The sequence below is a fragment of the Urtica dioica genome, chromosome 7 (genome assembly GCF_054948205.1).
Source record: "Urtica dioica subsp. dioica isolate 48M chromosome 7, U.dioica_male_clone48M_v1_H2, whole genome shotgun sequence".
NCBI lineage: Eukaryota > Viridiplantae > Streptophyta > Magnoliopsida > Rosales > Urticaceae > Urtica > Urtica dioica.
Window position 1 is genome coordinate 38,121,532 of NC_142762.1, and position 23,875 is coordinate 38,145,406.

The 23,875-nt window shown below is 35.1% G+C and overlaps 3 protein-coding genes across 3 annotated transcripts; 1 reads left to right on the plus strand and 2 right to left on the minus strand.

Moving 5' to 3' along the window:
- Window positions 1-285: 285 nt before the first annotated feature.
- On the minus strand, window positions 286-2,185 carry LOC149391348 (cytochrome b-c1 complex subunit 7-2, mitochondrial-like). The gene is made up of 4 exons (XM_089621159.1): window positions 1,970-2,185; window positions 1,724-1,881; window positions 1,270-1,317; window positions 286-690 (listed from the first exon to the last, which is right to left on the minus strand). The coding sequence occupies exons 1-4, from the start codon at window positions 2,061-2,063 to the stop codon at window positions 622-624; spliced, it is 369 nt and encodes a 122-aa protein (XP_089477285.1). The 5' UTR covers window positions 2,064-2,185; the 3' UTR covers window positions 286-621.
- A 3,104-nt stretch (window positions 2,186-5,289) lies between these two features.
- On the plus strand, window positions 5,290-8,186 carry LOC149391349 (sec14 cytosolic factor-like). Its single transcript, XM_089621387.1, has 7 exons — window positions 5,290-5,651; window positions 5,753-6,011; window positions 6,407-6,443; window positions 6,809-6,914; window positions 7,354-7,464; window positions 7,581-7,716; window positions 7,751-8,186. The coding sequence occupies exons 1-6, from the start codon at window positions 5,418-5,420 to the stop codon at window positions 7,695-7,697; spliced, it is 864 nt and encodes a 287-aa protein (XP_089477513.1). The 5' UTR covers window positions 5,290-5,417; the 3' UTR covers window positions 7,698-7,716; window positions 7,751-8,186.
- Window positions 8,187-18,772: 10,586 nt separating this feature from the next.
- LOC149391350 (putative boron transporter 7) lies at window positions 18,773-23,669 on the minus strand. Its single transcript, XM_089618990.1, has 12 exons — window positions 23,455-23,669; window positions 22,522-22,649; window positions 22,330-22,412; window positions 22,042-22,234; window positions 21,306-21,444; window positions 20,723-21,229; window positions 20,514-20,609; window positions 20,304-20,420; window positions 19,898-20,211; window positions 19,475-19,754; window positions 19,257-19,394; window positions 18,773-19,184 (listed from the first exon to the last, which is right to left on the minus strand). Exons 2-12 carry the CDS (start codon window positions 22,623-22,625, stop codon window positions 19,152-19,154), a joined length of 2,004 nt encoding a protein of 667 aa, XP_089475116.1. The 5' UTR covers window positions 22,626-22,649; window positions 23,455-23,669; the 3' UTR covers window positions 18,773-19,151.
- Between the last annotated feature and the right edge of the window lie 206 nt (window positions 23,670-23,875).

A 23,875-nucleotide genomic window follows, 5' to 3' on the forward strand; every position in this document is an offset into this window, starting at 1 on the left:
CATAGTTCGGCGCAGCATGTTGCATTTGGCCGCATCAAGTCCTTGAAATTATTGCTAAATTCTGTTCTTGGCGTGGAAATTAATTCTTATATGTGAGTCAGTGACTCGTGACCTACCATTTCACCTGCAACTTTCATCGATGACCTTAGTTCTCATTGCCCGTGCGACTTTCAAGGAAAATCTGGCTTGGAGTCCCAAACAGATACATTAATAAACAAAAAGCACTTGAAGTTCAACACATCACCTAACACCTCAGCATCACTACAAGAACATAGCATGAGAACATTAAAGAAAAACAAGAAGCCAAGGGTATGTATTATAAATAAGTATTGCAAAGGGTAACAAAAGAAGAAAAAGGAAAAACACAAATTAATTAAATTATTGAAGGGTGAACTAAACTGAAAATTTATATCCTCCATTATTGTTATTCAAATAAAGTGCAAATGGTATCTCCCAACCACGCAGCAACAAATCTTTGCAGATGCCAAAAAGCAAAATAATAGAAAAACAAGACATTGAAGAGGGAAAGTATACACTTTCTCTTCCAAAACATCTATGGCAAAATGCAACTATGTTCAGAGATCCACTCTAATTAATAGTTACAATATGCAAATGAGATGCTTATGGAAAAGAGCGCTGGTACATAGGCAAAGCACCAAGGGACTCACGTTCTGCTCTCTCTTTCTTCACCTGCAAAAAGGGCAAAATAATATACATATTTTTTCAGTGGCTTTATAGTCAAACAGTTATTTCTGCAATTCATGAAAACCTAGCAAAACATTCGCATTACTGGTGATTTTACTCTTGTTTCATTCGAGTATCAGCACAACTACTAGAGCAGAATCAGTCACTCAATCACTAAATGTTTCTATTCCTGTTTCAGCTATAAAGAGGTTTATATTACGGACTGTGTACAACTAATACTCATTCTTTCTAAACTTCGCTTTCTTTGATTCTTCTCCTGATCTTGCCTCGTGTTACACCCGTATCACAAATTTAAACAGAGATATTGGGACTGCGAATTGAGTCTGAGCCTGTAAAGCTACTTAGGAGGCTAGTGGAGTCTGGACTCACTCTTCTAAGGGCTAGTCAGGAGATTTTAACCTAAGCTAGATGTTCATAACTGAATATTATGCCAGACTTCAAAAAATTTATGAAATCAAGGAAAAAAAAGTAAAGGGCCCGTATTTTCTTATCACATAAATGCCGTAATTAGATGTCAGAGAAGAGAACTAAGCTTTCTTCAATTATCCTACAAGAATTTCGTACCAATGCGAGCATTTCCTGAAGGTAGCCCCTGAATGGTGTTTGCATAGCCTGAAACCAGACAAAAAGGGAACTTCAAGTATCCGATGAGGTAAGATAAACATATCATCCAAAAAACTATTGACTATCGAGATAGAAACTACGCCCGAATCGATATACACATGTATGTATCAAATCAGTGTTTATTGAACTAAGCAAACAAAGAAACAACATCCATCAATCAAATACGCTGGAAGTCACAACTGAGAATTTCCAAACAAAGGTCTCGCTTTGTACATCGAAATCACTCATCATCAATTGCTCCTGAACGGTGAAGCAAGTGATAACATCGTAGTAATTCTCAAAGAACCATAACCAAACACCAAGGCTGGGAACAAAATAAATCGAAAGACACAAAATTTGACCGAAAAAATCACATGGAGCAGAGTTGAAGCCGAGAGGTAAAGAGAGAACGAACCTGAAGATCTTCAGGAAGGTAAAGATGCTTCATCGAGAGGTCCATGGCGCGCTTGAGACGCTGGTGGCGAGCATCGACGACCTCCCTGGGAAGGCGGCTCAGAGCCTCCTTGATGTCCAGATCATAATACGGGTCAAAGAGATCGTCGTATCGAAGCCCTACCAGCCGTATCGATCGAATATTCAAATCAGAAACGTACCTGAATTTGGGATTATAATTAGGGTTTTGAGAGAGAGAAAAACGAACCGTATCTGCGGAGCCGAGTTGAGACGGCTTTCATGTGCTGGGCGGCGAGCCAGCTCTTCTTTGGATCCAACAGTGCCTGCAAAAAAGACGCCATTGTTGGAGCTCTTCGATCGGATTGTTTGGCGTTGGATTTTTGGTTCTAGAAGTATCGGCGATTGACGAATGGTGGCTGGCTGATATATTGAGAAAACAAAATTAACTATTTTAGAAAATACGAAAAATACTAAGAATGTTGAACCATGAATGGGCTTTCCTACGTGTATAAGCCCAATCGTATATCTTCGTTGGTTTAAAACTTTAAATTGACCACGAACAGTGGACTTTTAGGAATTTTAGGAGGGTTCAATAAAGAGGAAATTCTACAAATATTTAATTTGAAGAGGATGATCCCCTGAGTATCTATCATTTTCAGATTCCATAAAAACTTCATTTTTTAAAATTTCAGATGATTTTACCGTAAAAATTTAAACAAATGAGGAAAAATGAAATGAAATCGTTGACAATAAGAAAACCATTTGTAAAATTGAGATATTCTCATAATAATATGAGACCTCTCTGATTAAAATGAGAATCGAGGTATGTGCGCTTTTTTTTTTAATTTTTTTTTATGAGCTAGTCAGGTAATTATCACTTCAGTATATATGACTATATGAGATAACGACTGGAGTTTGGATTGGTTTTTCCATAAATAATTCTTAGGAACGACATTATTACTCGTTTATCTATTTTTTGATACTATAATAAGCCTTCAAATTCAAGGTTAAAAAACACACTAAATAAACTTATTTTTTTAAAATAAATCATCTCTCCCGGCCATCTTGTCTACAAAATGGCCGAGAATTCTAAGTATCATTTGATTAAAAAAATTGATTTCGAGTCACTTGTTAACATGACAAAAAAATATCTCATATTACCACATAAAATCAACACATCTCAAACAAAATATAACAAATATTAATACAATCTCAATTAAATTATATTTAAACACGTAATCTAAATAAAAATTTCAATCTCTAAACAAAACTCTCACATTCTCAAATTAAAATCAATAACCTATTATCTAATCACAATTAAATATCTAAGTCATACAATTCAAACATATTAATAATTCCTATCAAACAATATTACAAACAATCCATTCTTAGAATCAATTTTTATAAACATTCCTAGCGTCTATAAACTTTTGGCGAGGAGAGGCGGAGCATGGCGGGGGCGACGAAGGCAAGCAAGAGGCGCGGAGAAAGAGGGGAGAGACGAGAAGACGCACTACGAAGAACGATGGAGTGGTTCGAAGAAGAAGGAGTGGCGATGAAAATAAGAAGAAGAAGGCGTCGCAGAGAGTGGAAGAACTTGGAGTCGCAGCGAGAGATAGGATGATTGAAGAAATGTGAGGAAAAGAGGCATAGGCAAGAACGAATAAGAAAGAGAAAGAAAAGTTAAGATTTTAAACTTTTAACCTTGTTTTTATCGGCGTCCCTCCGCAACAAGGAGTTTTTTTTTAAAACAAATTAATTAAAAATGTTAACAAAAATTTAGTTCTGTCGGATCTCTCACTGCCTCGGGATTTCAACAATGAAAACCATATCCGACGTGGAATCATTCCTTGCCATAAAGAGTTATGGGAAGAACATTTTGCTATTCTAATAATCAAATGATATACCATGGCAGAATTCATTTTCTGCCATGAAAACGGAAAACAACGAAAGTTTTCATGACGGAAATGTCTTTCGTCGTGGAAACCAAGGAGTCGAGACTTTCCACGATTAAAAAAAAGAGTATTCATTTGTTGAATCTCCATCATGTTAGCAACACTTTATAATCGTGGCTATACAACTAAAGTTCAAAGTGGAAGAAAGGCTATCACACGCACAACAGTCATAATTTACTCCTCGCTTATTAACATGAGTACCCTAACATGTTATCTACAAATTATTTTCAGACTAAATTCGTCCATTGTAGAGATAATCTGGCCTAACTCTTCGCTGTACTTAGAGCATCTTCCATGGAGGCCCTCAAACCCTTATTTTGAGGATATTTGGACCTCCAATGGAGAACTCTAAACCCTCAAATTGAGGTTTTCAATAACGCACCCTCAAACTATTTAGATCATAAAAAAATGTTGTTAAATTATATATTAGTCCTATTCTTTATATAAATTGTTAAAATTAACTCCATTTTACAAAATTTAGTAAAATCTTTTATTTTTTTGGTACATAAAGATAAATATATTTTAATTAGATTATTTTTAATATAATCAATTGATATTTTTAATATAATCAATTGAGGGGCCCTTATCTTCGAAATGAGGGTCTAAGGGACCTCTACTCCAATGGGCCCCTCAAATTTATCCTTATAAATTTTTAAATATTGCATATTAATCCGCAATGCTTAATATTATTATTACTATTATTATACTTTCATACATAATATTAACATGTACTCTATATAAAGTTAAAGTCTAATTAAACATAGGTTATAATTTGTTCTTAAGCCCTCATTAATTTATTGTACGTGCTACGTGTGTCTCCATAAAGTCAACGAGTCTTAATGTATTTTTTTTTATTTGAGTGATAGTGTATTGTATATTGTACTCTTCAATTATAGTTTTTGCTAATTTAAATTTATAATATGTGTTTTTTTATTCATCCACTAATAAATATATCAATTGATTATATTAAAAGGGGTTTAATTAAAATATTTTTATCTTTATGTATAAAAAAATAAAAGATTTTACTATATTTTTTAAAATGAAATCATTTTTAACAAGTTATATAAAGAATATGACTAATATATAATTTAGCAATAATTTTTTAGGATTCAAATGATACATTTTTAAATATGAGGGTGTTCTATTGAAAATTCCATAATGAAGACTTAGAATTTTTCATTGGAAGTTCAAAAACTCTCAAAATGAAAGTTTGATGATCTCTATTAAAGTTGCTCTAAGACCCTCATTTTGAGATAGGAGCCCTCAAAATGAGAGTCGGAGATGCTCATATTTTATTCGGCATAAAATACAAGTTTTCACTCACTTAATTGTAACATTTTCTTTTTGACATCATAACATTTCATACGCATGATCTCAGCTCAAAATTGTGAAATGATTGCTGTAAATTTCAGACCCCAATAACTACTTTTCTTTAATGAATATATAATGGAAATGAGCATCGGTCAAACATCAGTTAAACTTAAGTAGTTGAGAACAGCTAAGCCAATTCAATTCGCTCAACTGCATGATTTTAATTATTTTGGCATTTTTTTTTACTTTTGTCCAATAATTTATTGCATGTAGAGAGCGTGGGAGGGTACAAGAGATAGCCCAAAGTAAAAAAGATAAGGATCATTATAAATATTTAGAATAACACGTCGCAATATTTGAGGAGAGACGCGAAGTCGGGTGGGTAATCTGCAGACAAAGATATCAAAAAGAAAGAAAAAAAAATAAAGAATGGAAGTCATTGATCAAAAGAAAACAGATCAAATCGTCGGTGAGAAAATAGAGATGATAAAAGAGAGTAGTGCCGTAATAAAGAAGGAAAAAGAAGACGAGAAAAAGACTTGCAGTGTCGAATATCACGTTGAAGAGGGTTCTGAGGACTTTTCAATGGACGAGGCTGAGAAAGTCAAAGTGGACGAAATGAGAGCTCTCTGCCAAAAACTAGACCCTTGTTCTGATATTCAGGTTTGATTTCTCAAAACTTCTTTCTATTTGAGTCACACTCACACACAGACACACATAATATATATATATATATATATATATATATATATATATATATTCAGGATGAGGTGGACGATTTGACGCTGAGGAGGTTTTTGAGGGCGCGAGATATGAAGGTGGAAAATGGTGCGAGGATGTTCGTGAAGTACCGGAAGTGGAGGCGATCGGTGGTGCCAGGTGGCGGGAGGGTATTGGATACACAAGTGAGGAATGAGATTGGTCAAAACAAGTTCTTCATGCAAGGCTTTGACAAGAAAGGGCGTCCCATTGCTGTGCTATTAGCTGCCAGGCACAAGAAAGCCAAAGTCGATGAGTTCAAAAGTAATTCTCGACATCCAATTTTACTTTCACATAATAATCACTTGTTATAAGTTCTATGATTTATTCATAACAGAGACAAATAGCTAATCAGGGGGATAATATAAAGTATTTTATTTATGAGGGGTTTCATCGTTCTTTTTTTTTACAGAAAAAGTACACGTGTTAAAAAAAATATATAGAAACATTTTTTTGTCGTAATTATTAATTTTTTTTTTTAGAGGCTTAATAATAGTTAATAGGTCCCCGTGACTCCGTCACACTCACAACAGAGAAAAATATATATAATTTTAAGCTAGCACTGGCATTTATTTTTGACAATGACTGTCTGTGATCTCAACATTATTGATGTATTACTTACTTACTCCCTTTTTTGTTTTTTTGTTTTTACCTCACAGACTTCGTAGTTTACTGCCTTGAGAAAATATGTTCCAGGTAATCATATACGTATGCAAATTAGGCACCCATGTACACAATACACGTCATGCACATTATAATTATATTTGTGTATGTGTGTATATAGATACATATATATCATTGAAAATTTAGAATTGGACAACGATCGATATCGGCTATTAATGGAGCTCATATATACTCAGCTAAAAGTTATTTAATTACCAAATATATCTACTAGTACTACTGTAACGTGACATTGTGAATCTATAAGCATTAGTTCCTTTATCTCTTTTACTTAAACGTGAATCCAATTTTCAACATATATGACTAATATTCAATAATATTTAGGGATGTTAGAAATTGAAATATTAAATATAGCTTTATATCGTTTCTAAAATGTTCAGAATGCCAAAGGGTCGTGAAAAGTTTGTAGCGATTGGAGATCTACAAGGATGGGGATATTCCAATTGTGACATTCGTGGATATTTAGCAGCACTATTGCTTATGCAGGTTTTATATTTTTCCTCGACAAGATATATATATATATATATATATATATATATATATATATATATATATATATTAGACCTTTATTTTTCTGCGATAGTAATTAAAAAAACCTCTATGTACATGTATTTTGAAATACCTTCTAATATGGCATTGATACCAGGAAATGTTTTAGCAGCTTCCAGTTAGAGACACAGGACTGAGAAAACGCCATTAACTGTTCAACATTATTTAATACGTAGATACAATATTAAATTAATGCTTTCATAAATATGCAGTTGCAGCTACGTACTAAGTAGACTATACATGCAGCAATAAAAGCATTGATCATAAATGATCATATCCGTTTGAATATGATCTATACCGACATTATTCAGTTTATCAACCCTACTGATTTTGATTTCTATTATTATATGTAATAATTATTTAATTTTGTGTACAGGATTATTATCCAGAGAGGATAGGAAAGGTTTTTATAATCCATGCACCTAATATATTCAATGCTATTTGGAAAATGATCTACCCGTTTATTGACGACAACACAAAAAAGAAGGTAAGACAGAATCTAAATATATATACTAATACGTTTTCAACCCCTAAATATTATGAATTTCTTATATATTTATATTATATATATATATATATATATATATATATATAATTTCGCAGATCGTGTTTGTGGAGAATGAAAATCTGAAATCGACATTGCTAAGTGAAATCGACGAAAGCCAGTTACCCGTTGAATATGGAGGCAAACTACAATTAGTACCAATCCAAGATTCTTGAATTATATCAAAAGCGACACTATATATATATATATATATATATATATATATATATATATATATATATATATATTGCCACTACTATAATTGAATGCGTATCATATATATATATATATATATATATATATATATATATTTCCACTACTATAATTGAATGCGTATCGTCCTTATTTATATACCTAGCTTCCAAATTATAATCTGGCTTTCACTTTACTACTGATGATGTATTTGGCATACTATTTGCCGACATATTTAATCTAAAATCCCAGATGTTTGTTAAGCGCAAAGAGAAAGAGGATAAAACCCCTCAAAGTTGGGAAATCTAGAGGTGTTAGATCCTCTAAAAAAGAATATCTCGGTTTACGTGGTAGATGGTTTTGGTTATTTGTTCTAATTAAGTTGTAACCTTTAATAATTAGTTTCGAGTTTCGACTTTGAAAAATCGGGGCATGACAACCATTTCTTTGTCAGAATATTGTTTATATTATCATCCGCCGAAAAGAAAAATAACAAAAACCAATTACATTCAGACAAATATATATTATAATACAAATTACATTCAGACAAATATATATTATAATACAAAAATCTAGCAAAAGACAAAAGGTTGATCGTCATTCATTGATCGTCGATATTTCTCTAAATGAAAATATCGGGCGACCATGGGCAATCAACACGTTGATCATTGAACTTTATGCACCTAAAAAACAGTTTATAAGTGATTCTTAATTTACTGTAGTGATAATTTTACACCACATATTGAAAGATATGTCGCGAGTTCAAATCAATTGAGTCGCGGATGCTCCCAGAAAAAGAAGGTAGTTTTGAAATCATGGTCATATTTATGTAGAAACGTCAAAGAACATGCTCTGATTGTTAAAGCAAAATAAAATATCAGCCATATTTTTTTCTTTTTGAGGGAAGCCATCTTTTTTTCAATTTGATTTTTATGTTCTTGCCAGTCCTTTGAATGTGACATCGACGTGACGGACCACGTGTACTACTTAATCCTGGCCTAACGGTAGAGGGACGGGACGGAATCCCCGCTACCGTTAGGCACAGTAACGGGAGCGGGACTCCCGTTACTGCTGACGGACGGGACTCCCGTCCCGTTAAGTGGACTAACGGGATCCGGTGATCCCGTTAGTCCCGGTTTTTTTTTTTTTTTTTTTTAAATCTCGGCAAAAAAAAAGAGCCGTTTATTTTATTATCGTTTTTTTATAGCCGTTATACCCATTTCGGCCGAATTTATTTTATTTTTTTTACCCACTTATTTCTAAAATCTATAAATACGTACCCCCATTTCATTCATTTTCTTCACATCTTTTCTTCAAACTCTCTCAAATTCTCTCAATCTCTCTCGATTTTAATCTGAAATTCTCTCAAACGCTTTCAATTTTTCATGGCATCCTCATCCCACAACCGAGGAGGTCGAAGGGGAAGAGCTTCCCGAGGTGAACGAATGCACCGTTTTGAAGAAAATTGGTTGCACTTGTCCCAAAACGCCCCTGACCCAAACACCCAATACTCTTTCGATCCAAATTATGTTGCTTCTACTTTCAACCATTCGGAATTCACCGAAATTCCAAACACCCAAGTGTCATACTACCCTCAAATGGATCCCGAGCAAGCCTATCAAGCTCAAATTCCGCCATCCGAAGTGACTTTTCAAGAATTTCAAGTATTCGAGCAAAATTATCGTGAATCCCAAAATCCAAATGAAGAAGAAGATGACGATGAAACCCAAAATCCAAATGAAGAAGAGGAGGAGGAGGAGGAGGAAGAAGAAGACCTACCACCACCACCACCTCAACCTCGAAGTCAAGTTCCACGACCTCGACAACGTGAACAACAAGAGGAGACCCGACAACGACGACAACGACGAGCACGACAAGAACAACAACAACAACAACAACAACATGAATGTGCTCAACAACAACAACAACCACCTCAACAACAACAACCACCACGACGTCGTGCTAGATCCGTTGTGTGGACCTTCTTTGAAGAGGTGATTGCGAACGGCGAAAAAGCCGAAAAATGTCACAGTTGTGGCAAAATCTTCAGCGCTCACAACACAAGAGTCGGGACGTCGCTATTGTGGAGTAATCACAGGCACTGCCAGGGGAATCAATCTGGAGCCTCGTCAACCCAGGTTAGTAACATCGATACTGTAAGCTTTAGACGTGAATTAGTAGAATATTTTGTATCCACCGATCAATTTTTTAGTCATATCGAATCTCAAGGCTTCGTTAGATTCATTAGTTCTATAATTCCAAACGTTCAAATAATGTCTAGGAAAACCTTGAGATCCGATATCCTAAAATGGTTTTTAGGAGAAAAGGAACAAATGAAAGACACAATATCATCTGGTAGATATAACGTTGCCTTAACCTCGGATATATGGACTGGTCAATCTAAGATGGATTTCATGAGCGTTGTAGTGCACAATATAGACGACGATTGGAACTTAAACAAACGTATCATAGCCTTTAGGAGGATAGAAGGTTCTCACACTGGTGAAAACATCTTAGACATCATAGTTATTGTTATAGGTGAGTGGGGTTTGACCGATAGGATTATATCTGTAATCTTAGATAATGTCATAAGCAACAACGCCATGATTAGGGAGTTAAAGGAGAAACTTAACGTTGACGAACCATTTTGCATCAACGTTGTGCTACCCATATCATAAACCTCATAGTTCAAGCCGGAGCCGCTAGTTATGACCCTTCGATCAACAAGATTAGGAATTACATTAGTTGGATAAATAGTTCAACCTCTAGAGTAGATGAGCTTAAGAGACACTTTAGACTAAACGGTCTCCAAGAACGCACCTTTCACCTAGATAACAAAATTAGGTGGAATTCTACTTTTCTCATGTTGACCAACTTCTTATCCGAGCATTACGTCAATGTTATTGTTTCTTACATTAACAGTGAACATGACGAAAACGCTATATCCGAATATGATATTAGGATGGCTGAATCATTTGTTTCTTTTCTCGACATTTTTTACAAAGAAACTTGTTATCTCTCTGCTGTTTACACTCCTACTTCTTTTCTCGGTCTTCATACTATGACCGCAATTACTGTGCATCTTGATAAATATAAAAACGAAACAATTTTTCAAAATTCTATTCAAGCAATGACAGCCAAGTTTCTAAAATATTGGGGGGCTGGAAAGGTTCCATTATTATACGGTTTTGGAGCCATTCTAGACGTCCGATGTAAAATTGGTGGTTTAAAAAAATTTATGAAGTACATTAGAAACCATTTCGTGGACCAAGATTACGTTGCACTTGATCTCGCGAGGATCGTGCAAGCTTTTTTTTGATCTTTTCAAGGTATACGAGGCGAAACTCCTACCGCAATATCGAGCACAACCATCTCAATCACAGACGCAGTATCCGAGAAGACACCAATACACGAATGTCTTCGTCAACGCGCCCGCTTACAGCCCATCGCCTCAACAACAAGAAGCCGGGACAAGGCAGACGAGGTCGAGCGCAACCGACGCACGGTCCCATCCGGAGATCCAAGAGTACGATCAGAACGATTGGGTCAGGTCGGATGACGAAGCCATCAACCTCTTGGTTTGGTGGAGACAGAATGCGAGGAGGTTCCCGGTCTTGTCATCTATGGCACAAGACATCCTCACCATCCCTGTTTCAACCGTGTCACCTGAGACGGCTTTTAGTAGCGCGGACCGCATCATCGACGATAGAAGATGTAGCTTGAAACCGGAGATGGTCGAAGCATTGACGTGCGGTAAGGATTGGATTCAACATAGAAATCGAGCACAAGAAACATTCATGTGCTTCGATATTCTTGACGATTTTGAAGTTGATTTCGCAAATGTAAACATAAATGATTAGACTAACTTGTATAACTAAGAGATATCCCGGCCCTTGTCCGGGATAAATTTTCAAATAATTAACGAGGAAATGGGTGCTCTTTTTCCTCGCCGTCGCACCTTTTTAGGGGTCGGTGAGGTTTTTTAGGAGGCCCATTTTTAATTTCACATTCTTCTTTATTATTTTTTCTACCCATTTACTTCAAAATCTTTTCAATTAAGTCCTTGTATATAATTATTTAACTTCATTTAAATCTTCATTTCTACCCACTTAATTTAAAATCTTTTCAATTACATCCTTTTATTTAATTATTTAACTTCATTCAATTTTTTTTTTTAATATTTTTTCTTTTTTTTTACGCCTAACGGGGTCCGAATCCCGTTAGGCGGGACTCCCGTTACCGTCCCGTTCATTAACGGGACGGGACTCCCGTTAGTCCCGGTAACGGGAGTCTGGGCTTGGCGGGAGCGGGAGTCGCGGTACCTCCCGCCAAGCCAGGTTTAGTACTACTTATTGTATAATTTTCAGACACCTAAGTCTTGTATTGTATATATATCCTAAATATAGATTATCCATACTAGTGTATCATAGTTATCATCCATACTTTTTTTTTTTTTTTTTTTTTTTTTTTTTTTTTAAAATATACACAATAGATTATCCATACTAGTCTATCATAGTTAGTCATATTTTTTTATAAATAAAAACTATATTGTTAAGATTTGATTACGTTACGTAGGTATCCTTTGGTCATGAACTCGTGATATGATTATGATATATCTATAACATAGATAATAAAGAGGAACTTTACTCCCCCATTCATCCTGGGGCCGCCACGTGGCGTCGGCAAGTGACGACATGTGGCGGCCTTTTTTTGTTTTTTGTTTTTTTTTTTTGCTTTTCGGTTTTTTTTTTTTGCCTTTTAGGTTGTTTTTTTGTTTTTGTTTTTTTTCTTTCCTTTGCTTTTTCGGGGTTTTTTTTTTTTCTTTTCTTTTCTTTGCCTTTCGGTTGGTTTTTTTTTTTTTTTTCAATCTATTTTGTAAAATTTTTTTTATGTATATTGTTTTTTTTCCCTCTCTCATCAATATATTTTGTATAACTTTTTTATTTATTTTATAATCATAATTACTGATTTTATATTATATTATATCAATAACATACATTATTTTGAGTGTATGTTAGTTTTATATTTTCTTTATTAGATTCTCTTTCTTTTTCTTTTTGATATTTATTTCCCTTCACCTTATATATGTCTCCATATTTCATTGGTTCGTTTTTTTTTAAAAGTTTTTTTCCAATCTATTTTGTAATTTTTTTTTATATATATATTGTTTTTTTCCTTCCTCTCTCATCAATATATTTTGTATAATTTTTTTTATGTATTTTATAATCATAATTACTGATGCTATATTATACTATGGCCCCATTTGACATAGCTTTGTTTAAAAAAAAAAGTGCTTTTATAAAAAACTGTTTTTTTTTTTTAAATGACAAAGTGTTTGGTAAACTGTTTATAAAACAATTGTTGCTGGTAACAAAAACTGATTTAGCGTTTGATAAAATAAATATATTATAGTAAAAAGACTAAAATAGACATGTTCTTAATAATTAAATAATAATTATTGATATGCTTATTTATATACATATATATAAATAATATTTTGTACGATGATATTACAGTAATTTATATAGCAAACTTAAAAAACTTTTTCTAAGAATCCTAGCTTTTCGATCTCATGTACAAAATCTAAAAACGTTTTTGAAATTTTTTGTAAAAACAGTTTTGCCAATCACATGATAAACAGTTTAGTATTTTCTAAAAAAAAAACAAGGTTTTTTAATCCCTAGCAAACGTAGCCTATATCAATAACATACATTATTTTTAGTGTATGTTAGTTTTATATTTTCTTTATTAAATTCTCCTTCTTTTTCTCTTTGATATTTATTTTCCTTCACCTTATATGTGTCTCAATATTTCATTGGAAAGCGAACGCAAGTCTTATTTACCCATGAAAGTCTAATCAATGTACAAAATAAATTTTTTACATTTTATTATTCGTTCATGATTTTTAAGGGTTTTTTCTTTGGGTAATTTAGCAAAATAGCCAACTTAAACGTTGAGAATTGCTAAATAGCCAAGGTTTGGTAAATAGTAGGTAAATAGCCATTTTATATATTTACAAACGTAAATATCAAGTAAATAGCCACTGCCATATTAAGCCACGTCACCATTTATGGCTATTTACTTAATATTTACCAAACCTTGGCTATTTAGCAATATCAAACGTTTAAGTTGGCTATTTTTCTAATTTTTTGTTTTTCTTAATTGTCGGTTTCTTTGGTGCCTATTGTTTACAAATCTTGATAACACAAATTAACCTCTACAAATTTTACTTGTTATTATCATTTATAATATGCTAAAATCATTCGCGCGTAGCGCGATGCTAAAACTAGTACTAAAATAAAGTATGTGTAAGAACTCCTGAGTGCGGGTCATGACCCCCACCCCCCCCCCCTCAGGCGGGTTTTTTTTTTTTTTTTTTTTTTTTTCTTTATATTTTTTTTGTTTATATAATAATTTTAAATTCCTCCTTTTTAGATTATTATTTATTTTGATAGTCTTTAATATTTTTTCTATTAAATTTGGTATATTGCTCTTATATTTCTACTATAAATTATTTGCCCCCTCCTCCCAAATTCGATTTGTAACTCTATCCTTGCCTGTGAGTGATTTTGGAAAAACATATTCTGGTCGTTTTCCTCAAATAATTATTTAGGTCAAATTTAGACAATGGGCTGGTCCTTTGTTTTTCCTGATTTCAAATTGGTCACTCAACAAACTTCGACATAATTTTCAGTGAAGATATGTTTCGCACGATTGATTTTGAGAATGTGTTGTAACACGTGGAATTAATGTTTATTGCGGGTGTTCAGTTTTGTCAATTATGCATTCTTAGCGAATTTGCGAGCTACACTATCTCGCTACACTTCATACTGAAGATTTAGGGATTGCAAAGTAAAAGAGAGAATCTGAATAAATTAATCACAAAGAATACAAAGCTTAGGTATATAACAATAATATAATTAAAGAGAGAAAAAGACTAAAATAACCTTATAATAAATAGAATAATAATAAAACTATTGTATATCATGCTAATATCTCCTTCAAACTCATGATGGTACATCAATAATCATTGAAAATTTGTCAGTTAAGAAGCATAACTGCGAAGTGAAGTGAGTTTTCGTGAACAATCGACAACATGGAGAGAAGATGGAGCATATGACAATGCGATCATACCAAGCTGTAAGTGATGACAAGTGACGTGATAATCAATCTCATTATGCTTGATTCGTTCATGAAAAACCAAGTTACGAACAATCTGAATGACACTCTAATTATCACAGTATAACAGCGTAAGATGATGAAGAGTAACCCCCAAATTAGCAAGTAACTAGCGCAATCAAACAATCTCACATGTAATCGATGCCATAGCACGATACTCAATTTCGGTGAAAGAGCGAGAAAAGCATCATGCTTCTTGCTCTTCCACGAGATGAGAGAGTCCCCCAACAAAGACAGAGAATCTAGTATGATAAACTAACTATCATATTAGTGAATGCAATTTATTTAGGTTATCAATAAACTTAATTAACATACGTTCCCAAGTGTTGTCTTTCAGTTGATTTCTTAAGCAATGTTGTTTCTTAAATCCACATGATCATATGAGTTCGACCCGTATCTTGAGAGAGCAGTGCACCGCTACAGTAATTTGTCATCGTATCTCATTCTCATAGAGGTAGGTCTCACCACATCAAACATTTTCCATAGATGTTTTTTTCAAAGAAAAAATATGAAGAAAAAAATAGGTGCGTCATGTGCAACTACTAAGATATTACCAATTATTGAAGTGATTACCAATTATTGAAAACAATACTTGATTTGATAACGGTGGACTTGCAATCTATGGTTTCGCCAGCCAATCGACATCAGAGTAGGCGCGCAACTCTAACAAAGATGAGGAAGGAAACAGTAGACTATGAAATTGAGTATTACGAAAGTACATGAGAATGCGAAGAACAGAAACCCAATGAACTGTGGTGGGAGCAGTGACAAACTGAATGACAACATGGATAATTCAGCGATGGCAATCTGGTCCGGACACGAAACAGTTATGACACGATTTAAAGGAAATCAATACATGGGTCGATTCTTAATTGGGTCGAACACGCTAACACGATTAAATTATGGGTCAAAACGACATGATTACAGTAACACGATTAAAATCCAATTAACACGACTATTAAATGGTCGACACGAAACACGATTACGACCCGCGTGAATATGACCCAATTAATACGATTAAGAGTAATAGCATGATTATGACCCAGTTAAACACAAGTAATATTATATATGTAAAATTATTAATTTATAACTATAAACATAAAATTGATATAAGAAAATATGATGAAATAAAATAATGTATATATTCGTATCAATATCAATTCACGTATAATAACTATAGTCAATAGTATACTAATTGACTTCACGAGAGCAATAATAATCTATCGAATTAGTTGTTTTCAATTACAAATTTAACTAGTATGTCTAGTGGTGTTCTCATAATTCGCAATTTACAATTTCAATAACAATAGTCTCATAATAACGTATCGTATACAATTTTATTTGATTTCGATTCAGTTCAATTCATATCGAACAATCACAATTCACAATCACAATAACAATAATCCCATAATAACATATCGTATTTAATTTTATTTTATTTCAATTCATATCGAACAATCACAATAACTATAGTCTCATAATAACGTAATCATATTTAATTTTATACGATTTTAATTCAATTCAATTCATATCGAACAATCGCAATTCACAATCACAAATACTATTATCTCAAAATAATGTAATTATATTCAATTTTATTTGATTCAATTCAATTCATATCGAACAATCACAATTCACAATCACAATAAAACCAACCTCGGCGGTGCCACCGTGGTCCTTAACAACCTTCTTCAAGCAAATATGCTTCATCATTATTACCCCATATTACCTCTATAGTAAAAATAGCATTAATTGTCCCTATTTTGAGAATAGAAAGATTTTATGTGTACTGCTAAAAAAATAGGGCAAGTCCATTTCCCTTTATCATAACCTCTTCTTATTTTGATTTTAAAGTTAATCCGATTCAACTCGCTGTTGTTGTTTTGACTGAGCAACACAGCATGTGAAGGAGCAAAACAACCCTAGGATAGACCAAATCCTGACTGGCACGGAGACACCATGCTGCATTGGCTCCAGGCCCGACGTTAATAGTAGGCGACTTAAGCCACCGCTTAAGGCCTCAATTTTTTGAAAAATATTAAGTCCAAAAGAAGGTCCATTTTGAAAAGCGGCTCATGTCCATGCTTTGACCTCTCTCTCTCTCTCTCTCTCTCTATGCGTACCCTCTTCTTTCTCTCTGATAATTTTTGTTTTGCTTTTTTACTACTCTCTCTCTCTCTCTCTCTCTTATTTACTGCTCTCCTCTCTCTCTCAAACATCTTTCCTTTCTATAATAAAAAAAATACATATTTTCTTCCCATAAAACAACTACTTTTGTTTTGTTGTACGTGCTCCAATTTTATTTATTTATTTAATTGTGCCTTATATTTACTCAGTTTTTTATATTAGAACAAAGTTCTTTTTTTTTTGTCACTAACAAAATTTCTAAATTTCTATTCTTCCATTCCAATGTGTGAATGCTATTTTCTTTTATATGAAAACTGAGGCTTGTATCCTATGCTATTTTTTTTGTGTATATGAAAATTGAGATTTGTATCCTATTATTATTCCATATTGTTCGATCCTATCATTTATATAGCCAATATCCTCATTCTTTAATATTCACGTCACAAGTTTTATAACATTCAACTTTTTTTTTTTATAATTGCTATTATTTATTTATTATAATGAGTTTAACTGTTTAATAAAACAATGCACTAATAAGTCTATTTTTTAATCTTTATTTAGTGTTTTAATGGTTAATATATAATTTGATTAGTTTCTTTTATAATATAATAAGATAGTTTAATTTGAAAATATGTTTAAATGGTTTAGGTGTTAAATAATAATGAATGGACTAAAATGTTACGAAATCAATATATTATAGACCAAAACTATGCCAAAAAAAAAATTTGTAACCAAAATGCTACAATGATGTAAAATTGCGGACTATTTGATTGAAGAAAATTAAGGCCTAATTATTGATTTTCGCTTAAGGCCTCACTATGTCTAGGGCCGGCCCTGACTGGCTCTCGAGCTGTGGCTCATCAGAACCCAACTAGGCCGACCTAGGCGGTCCAACTGTCATGGTCACTGTCATATTTTTTTTCTTTGCTAGCTCGTATGTTATTATGCAAACGAGTGACATTTTGGTCTCTAAATTAGATTTTTGGAGCAAAATAGTCCTCTGAGTCATTTATTTTGCAGCATTTTAATCTCTTTTCTAAAAAGATCGTCTTCTTATAAAAAAAATATATTTACACCTAGACAACTAAAAATCTATTTACAAATTAAATCCAACAGTTTGTTTATAATATTATATATATATTTTTAAAAAAATAGTATCATTAAAACAGAAAATTCGCTTTAAAATTACCAAAAAAAAAAAAAAAAAAAATTAGTATTTTTAGGCTTAGTTCAATTAGTTTCTCTAAGTTTCTAAATTTAAGCTGTTTCAAATTTAATTGTTGAATGTCAAAATAACAAGAATGCATAGGAATCTACCTAATTGCAAAAAAAAAAAAAAAAAAAAAAAAGTTTGTGGGTATTTTGTTTGAAAATCAGTCTGGGGACTGAATTTCACTCACATAATTATTCATGGACTGTCTAGTGTCTGCTATTTTTAAAAAAAAAAAAAAAAAAAAAAATCTTTTGAGCTCGTCTGTTACCGAGCATAATTAATTCTGAGCCCTTTTTTTAAAGCATGTCACGGCGAGAGTGATAGTGAGCTGTCCGGAGAAAGGCGAAGCCGATGGAAGGCTCGTTCCGCTTCCAGGGTCGCTTTCCGAGCTACTCGACATCTGTGCCCAGAAATTCGGCTTCTGTGCCTCAGAAGTGTTGACCAAGGAAGGAGCTAAGATTGATGACATTGACCTTGTTAAAGAATGCCAATAGACCGTTTGTATTCACTTGAACTGATTACATACTACACAAAGCTTTCAAAGTATAACACAACAAAATTGAAAATCAAGTACACTTTTAATCTGTGATGTTAATGTCAGTACAAGCTGGTGTAATAGAAAGAAACAAAAACAAAAAATCTATGCTCATTTTAATGTTGAAATTCATAATCTTGTATTGACTGTCCAGTCATTTACATCTCATTTTCCCTTCCTTATCTATCTCTAATTTGGTGCAGCAATCTAAATCCCTTTATTACCTACAAATGAATATCATTCTGCTTCTGTTAATTTTTTTCCCCAGTGTTCCTCCAATAAAAAGAATTACTCGATAGCCTGGAGATTTTCGAGGATTAAATTCACCATCTCCGATCCAATGCAACGATCTCCACCAATGTGTTCCAAACCAAGACTGTCTCACTATTTTTCATCATCGTCAGCGTCGGGGTAAACCTGAAACGAGATTATATAATTTCATTAAATAATATTAACTTGACTAACAAGACAACAAACGGCTATACTTACCTGAGAGAACCTATCTTCGTTGAAGCTTATGGCTCTTAGCTTGAATTCGCCTCTGCTTGTCGTTATCTCGTCAAGTATTTCTGCATCGTAGAAATCTTCTGTGTCCTCGTCGCTGACCGAATCGAGCTCTTCTCTTCTCTGCTTCACACACAAGTGCTTAACAAAAGCGCTACAACAAATTAAATTGATCAAATCGATAATTGAATAAGGATTATTACCGCGAGAGAGATGCTCCGAATCCGCTGCGGAGCGCCTGAGAGCTCCTCGTACTCAGCAGCATCGAGCTCCTGAAGATGGTTCCGCTGGAACAGTCTCGGCAACAGTCTCTCTCTTATGACTATGAGAAGAAAGAACGGCAACGGGAACAAAATCCCGGCAATGGGAATCCAAGTCACTCCGAAACAGATCAAGAAGTAGAGCGTCTGGAAGATCGTGAACAGCGCAATGTACTTGAACGGCACCGATTCAACGTAAGAAGCGTGAGACCCTTCCAAAACTCTGTAAATATAACAAATATCAGCGCGCACAAAAGCATAACATGTGACCCTTCCCCCGAGTTTTTTCATCAACCCGAACGACGCAACAAGCTCAGTGAAGAGAGCGTAGAAATGGAAAGGCAAGAGAGGGAGAGAGGGTTTTACTTGTAGCGGCGGCGAGGGGTTATGAAGAGAAGAAGAAACCTCTCCCAGAACTGGTTTCCGGGGAGGCTGTCGATGGCCATGTAAGCAAAGTAACCCCAGAGAACGGAGGTCGGGATTCTTTTGATGACCGGGATCGCACACAGAGATAGCCCCACCAGAAGGGACTGCAACAAGTTGGTCATCCTTTGCTCGTTCACCCGAACCGGCAAATAAGCGTCAATGTGCTTCTCCGGGTCGAATTTCTCCTTCGAATCTCCGCCTCCGTCCGAGTCCACTTGCATCACCGCCTCCTTTAGGCCGTCCAACTCTTTCGACTGAAACAAGACAGAGACTGGCTGAAGATACCGGGTTTTTTTTTTTTTTTTTTTTTTTTTTTAAGGATAGGGAATATGAATGAAAATTTTACCGTTGGAGATGTGTCCATTTCTATGAAAACGGCTTGCATTTTGCCGTAGATCTCCGTGCTGCTTGCTTTCTTCTTAATGCATTCCTTTGCGCTCTTTACCATTTTCTTCCGTATCAACTGCCAAATAAAAACTCGTTAAGAATAATCAACCTACACGCTGTTCTCGAAGAAGCAATTGCGACGAGATAATTTTTTTTTTTTTTTTTTTACCTGCCTACGGAGAACCGCGAGACTCTTCGTGTGCATCGGAGATTGTGGGAGAACCCCGTTCGACGGAGGAAGGCCGAGCAACCCGCAAATCAGCGTCTGAAAACCCCTCGGAAGAAAGAAAAAAAAAAAGAAAACTTGTCGCGTAAGCAACACGAGATCCTAACTAAAAAAAAGTACACCGGAATCACATTTCCCCTTTTTTTTCTTACCATGATTCCGAGCAACAAGATGTCGTAGTGATACGCGGACGGCCTCTGAAGATTGAACTCCTTTTGCTGCGCGAGCTGCGACGCGACGCTGTGGTCGAAGAAGTAGAGCCCCGCAATCATCACGGCCGGTACGATCGCCGCGAAGATATACAGAATCGGCACTTTTCCCATGTCCCCGATGACCGTCCAATGATACAACGAGACGGGCTCCCAAGGGAGGGGACAGAAGAGCCTCCTCGGGACTCCCTCGGGGACGGCTCTGGGCAAACCGTAAGACAGCGCGGTCCAAAAAACCACCATTAGAGGGACACCGTAATCGGCGATGAATCCCCTCAGACATCCCGTCCCGTAAAACCACGACCTCGCTCTTCTGCTGCGGAGGGCTGTGACGAGGAGGCCGAACGAGAAGATCACCGCGAGAAGGCCGTTCACGTACAGCCATTGGAACTGGCTCGCCTCCGATTTCGGGCCCTCGGATTCTGCAACGCTGAACTCCCCGATGATGCCCTGAAAAGATGATCACGAGGATTGCGTTATATATAGATGATGATTGGTTTGAGTTTTAGGGCTAATGAGCTTTTACCTTGATGGCTTGCTGAAGAAAGAGGACGGCGATGAGCATCCCGAAGAGCTCGCCGGCCACGCGGGTGAACCTGCTGATGACTGCGCACGCATTGAAGATCGCCAACACGAAGAGCATCAACGCCGTCCAAACGCACACCCTGTCCAATCAATAGAAATTTCATTTAATCTCTCTCGCTATATATATTCGATGCATTTTGTCGTATTCATAGTTTTGAGGATCCCACACCAGCAATAAACATGGTCTTGACAAAGTGTATAAGATCACGAGTTACTCTTATTCTTCTTCTCATTGTCAATTGGTTTTGAGATGGAACAGCATGATACTAAATGTGGAATCAGAGCTTATTCCATTATTACTCACAAAATAGAAGATACGACGATAGTTACAAGCTTTCGAGAGGCTTGTTCTCTCCCCCGGGGAACATACCAATTTTCACTCGATATTTTTCTAACTTTTCCTTTCACTCTCTTCCAACTATTAATGTCTAATTACGATATTACCCTTAAGGTCCTAACAAGCTCCGCCCAAATAAGGTCATCAGGTGCTCATCTCTTTGTCAATTGGTTTTTAGATTCAGCCCGGCCATGTTAATATACGATGTTAAATAGAGACCACATCTTTTTTTTTTACCGATAAGAACGAAACAAAATGGACGACAATGCGAATGATACGAAAAATGTAACCCCGCCCTTATATTCTATTAAGTGAAAGAATAAAATGAAAATATATTTACCATCCGGCCCAAGCGAGGAACAACTTGCCGCCGAGTTCGGGTCTCCCTTTGGCGAAGTTGTAAAGATAGGTGTACATTATGACCGTGGGCTCCGCGACTCCCAAAATCAGCAAGGGCTGTCCTCCGAATATCGAGTGGATGACCCCACAGATCGCGGTCGACGCCAGTGTCTCAACCGTGCTCAAGCTTCCATCTACCAAAACACATATTCACATCATTACCGGTTCTTATATGTCTGATATCACTGGTGCCAAATAATATATGTATCTATTTTAAAAGACTAAGTACCTGTGTCTCGGTTAAGCTGCGCTCCAAATGCGATGACGGGGAGCGCAGAGGCGAAGAAAATATAGGCCGTCGGAGCTAATATACTGGCAATGTATTTTGATTTAATGTAAGATGATTGAATCAGAGATTCAAGTGTGTTATATCTGAAATTAAAAGCATGAAAAAACTATGAGATTTTTTAATTTTTTTTACCCGACACCGGAGAATAGTCCGCAACTCCAGTCTTGCTTGTAGCAAGCTACTCTGCCTTTGAAGTCCTTTATAATGCCTTTGAATGGCCTCTTGTAGTCCATCATTGCCCAGGAAACACAAATCTATGGCTAAGAAAAGGAAAAGAATTTGGGTTTTATGTTTGTTATATAATATGATATTGCAGGGTCACATGAGGCGTTGGAAAAGCAAAGCAGATATACTGTGAGTTGAGAACTTTTTGGATGAAAGATCTCAGAGAAAAAGTTCAGAGCAGAGATGATGTGTTCAAACTACAAGCACGAACATTATGCAAAATCTTTAATGATCTTCGTACTCTATTTCTAGATATCTAACTTTTGAAATATTATTTTTAAATGAATAAACAAAGGGGAAAAAAGTCATCAATATTTGGAAAGGAAACCAACATGCGAACCAATATCTCAGGTTACAGCTCATCAAACAACAAACACACGATTACTCCGATTTTACATTATATCATATAATAAAAAAATTAAACAAACGTTGAATGGAATCAACGGGAAATGACAGCCTCGTTCGTACTTCGTACACCTATTTGTCGTTACTCATCTTATGAATAAAAATAAATAAAAATTAGAAACGAAAGAAAATAGAAGAAGCCGATTTCCCAGGTTTTCATGGCAGCCAAACAGAACCTTTCTAAACACCAATAAAACACGGCATTTTGAATATAAACCGAACCCACACAAGTATAATCGTAAAATTAAAATATTGGGATTGCTTTGAAAATGTATTGCCCATTGTATTTGTTGAAGGGAATTAAAAACACTAAACGACGAGAATGAATGAGGACAACAACCATAGTAATATACTAGTCAAAACCAAAGAAAATAATAATAAATTAATTATACATGCATGCAATCTCACGTATAAAATAATAATAAAAAACAATACCTATTGAGACAGAATTCGGTTGATCCCCGGCGCCGGAGGTCTCAATTCCGGCCGGGATCTGCGGCGGCGCTGTTCTGACACGTCGAGTTACTTTCTTTCTTTCTTTTCTTTATTTAATCCTTTTTTCTTTATTTCTTCTCTCTCTCCTTTGTTTTTCTATTTGTGGGTCAAATATTCCTCTCTCTCTCTCTCTGGCTCTGGAACTGAGAGGAATTAATACGTGGGTAAGAGTAAGAAAAGAAAAAGCGAAGGCAAAATGTTTTGAAGGAGGTTAGGTCTGGTGATAGTATGGGACCGAAGAAATAGGAGAAGGATGACGTGGCTTTAGGAGATTGACGCGTTTATTCGGCGGGTTCGGAGACAAAAACAGACCTCGTTCTATATATTATATGAGAGTTTGCGGAAAGAAAAATGCATGATA

Coding starts and splice junctions, on each gene's coding strand:
- LOC149391348 (XM_089621159.1), bottom strand. CDS start 2,063: ATGGCGTCTTTTTTGCAGGCACTGTTGGATCCAAAGAAGAGCTGGCTC. Junction 1,318..1,723: donor ACCTTCCTGAAGATCTTCAG/GTTCGTTCTCTC, acceptor GTCTGGTTTCAG/GCTATGCAAACACCATTCAG. Junction 691..1,269: donor TTCAGGAAATGCTCGCATTG/GTACGAAATTCT, acceptor CCCTTTTTGCAG/GTGAAGAAAGAGAGAGCAGA.
- LOC149391349 (XM_089621387.1), top strand. CDS start 5,418: ATGGAAGTCATTGATCAAAAGAAAACAGATCAAATCGTCGGTGAGAAA. Junction 6,444..6,808: donor CTTGAGAAAATATGTTCCAG/GTAATCATATAC, acceptor TAAAATGTTCAG/AATGCCAAAGGGTCGTGAAA. Junction 7,465..7,580: donor ACGACAACACAAAAAAGAAG/GTAAGACAGAAT, acceptor ATAATTTCGCAG/ATCGTGTTTGTGGAGAATGA.
- LOC149391350 (XM_089618990.1), bottom strand. CDS start 22,625: ATGATGGACTACAAGAGGCCATTCAAAGGCATTATAAAGGACTTCAAA. Junction 20,421..20,513: donor TCGCGGTTCTCCGTAGGCAG/GTAAAAAAAAAA, acceptor TTTATTTGGCAG/TTGATACGGAAGAAAATGGT. Junction 20,212..20,303: donor AAATGGACACATCTCCAACG/GTAAAATTTTCA, acceptor GTCTTGTTTCAG/TCGAAAGAGTTGGACGGCCT.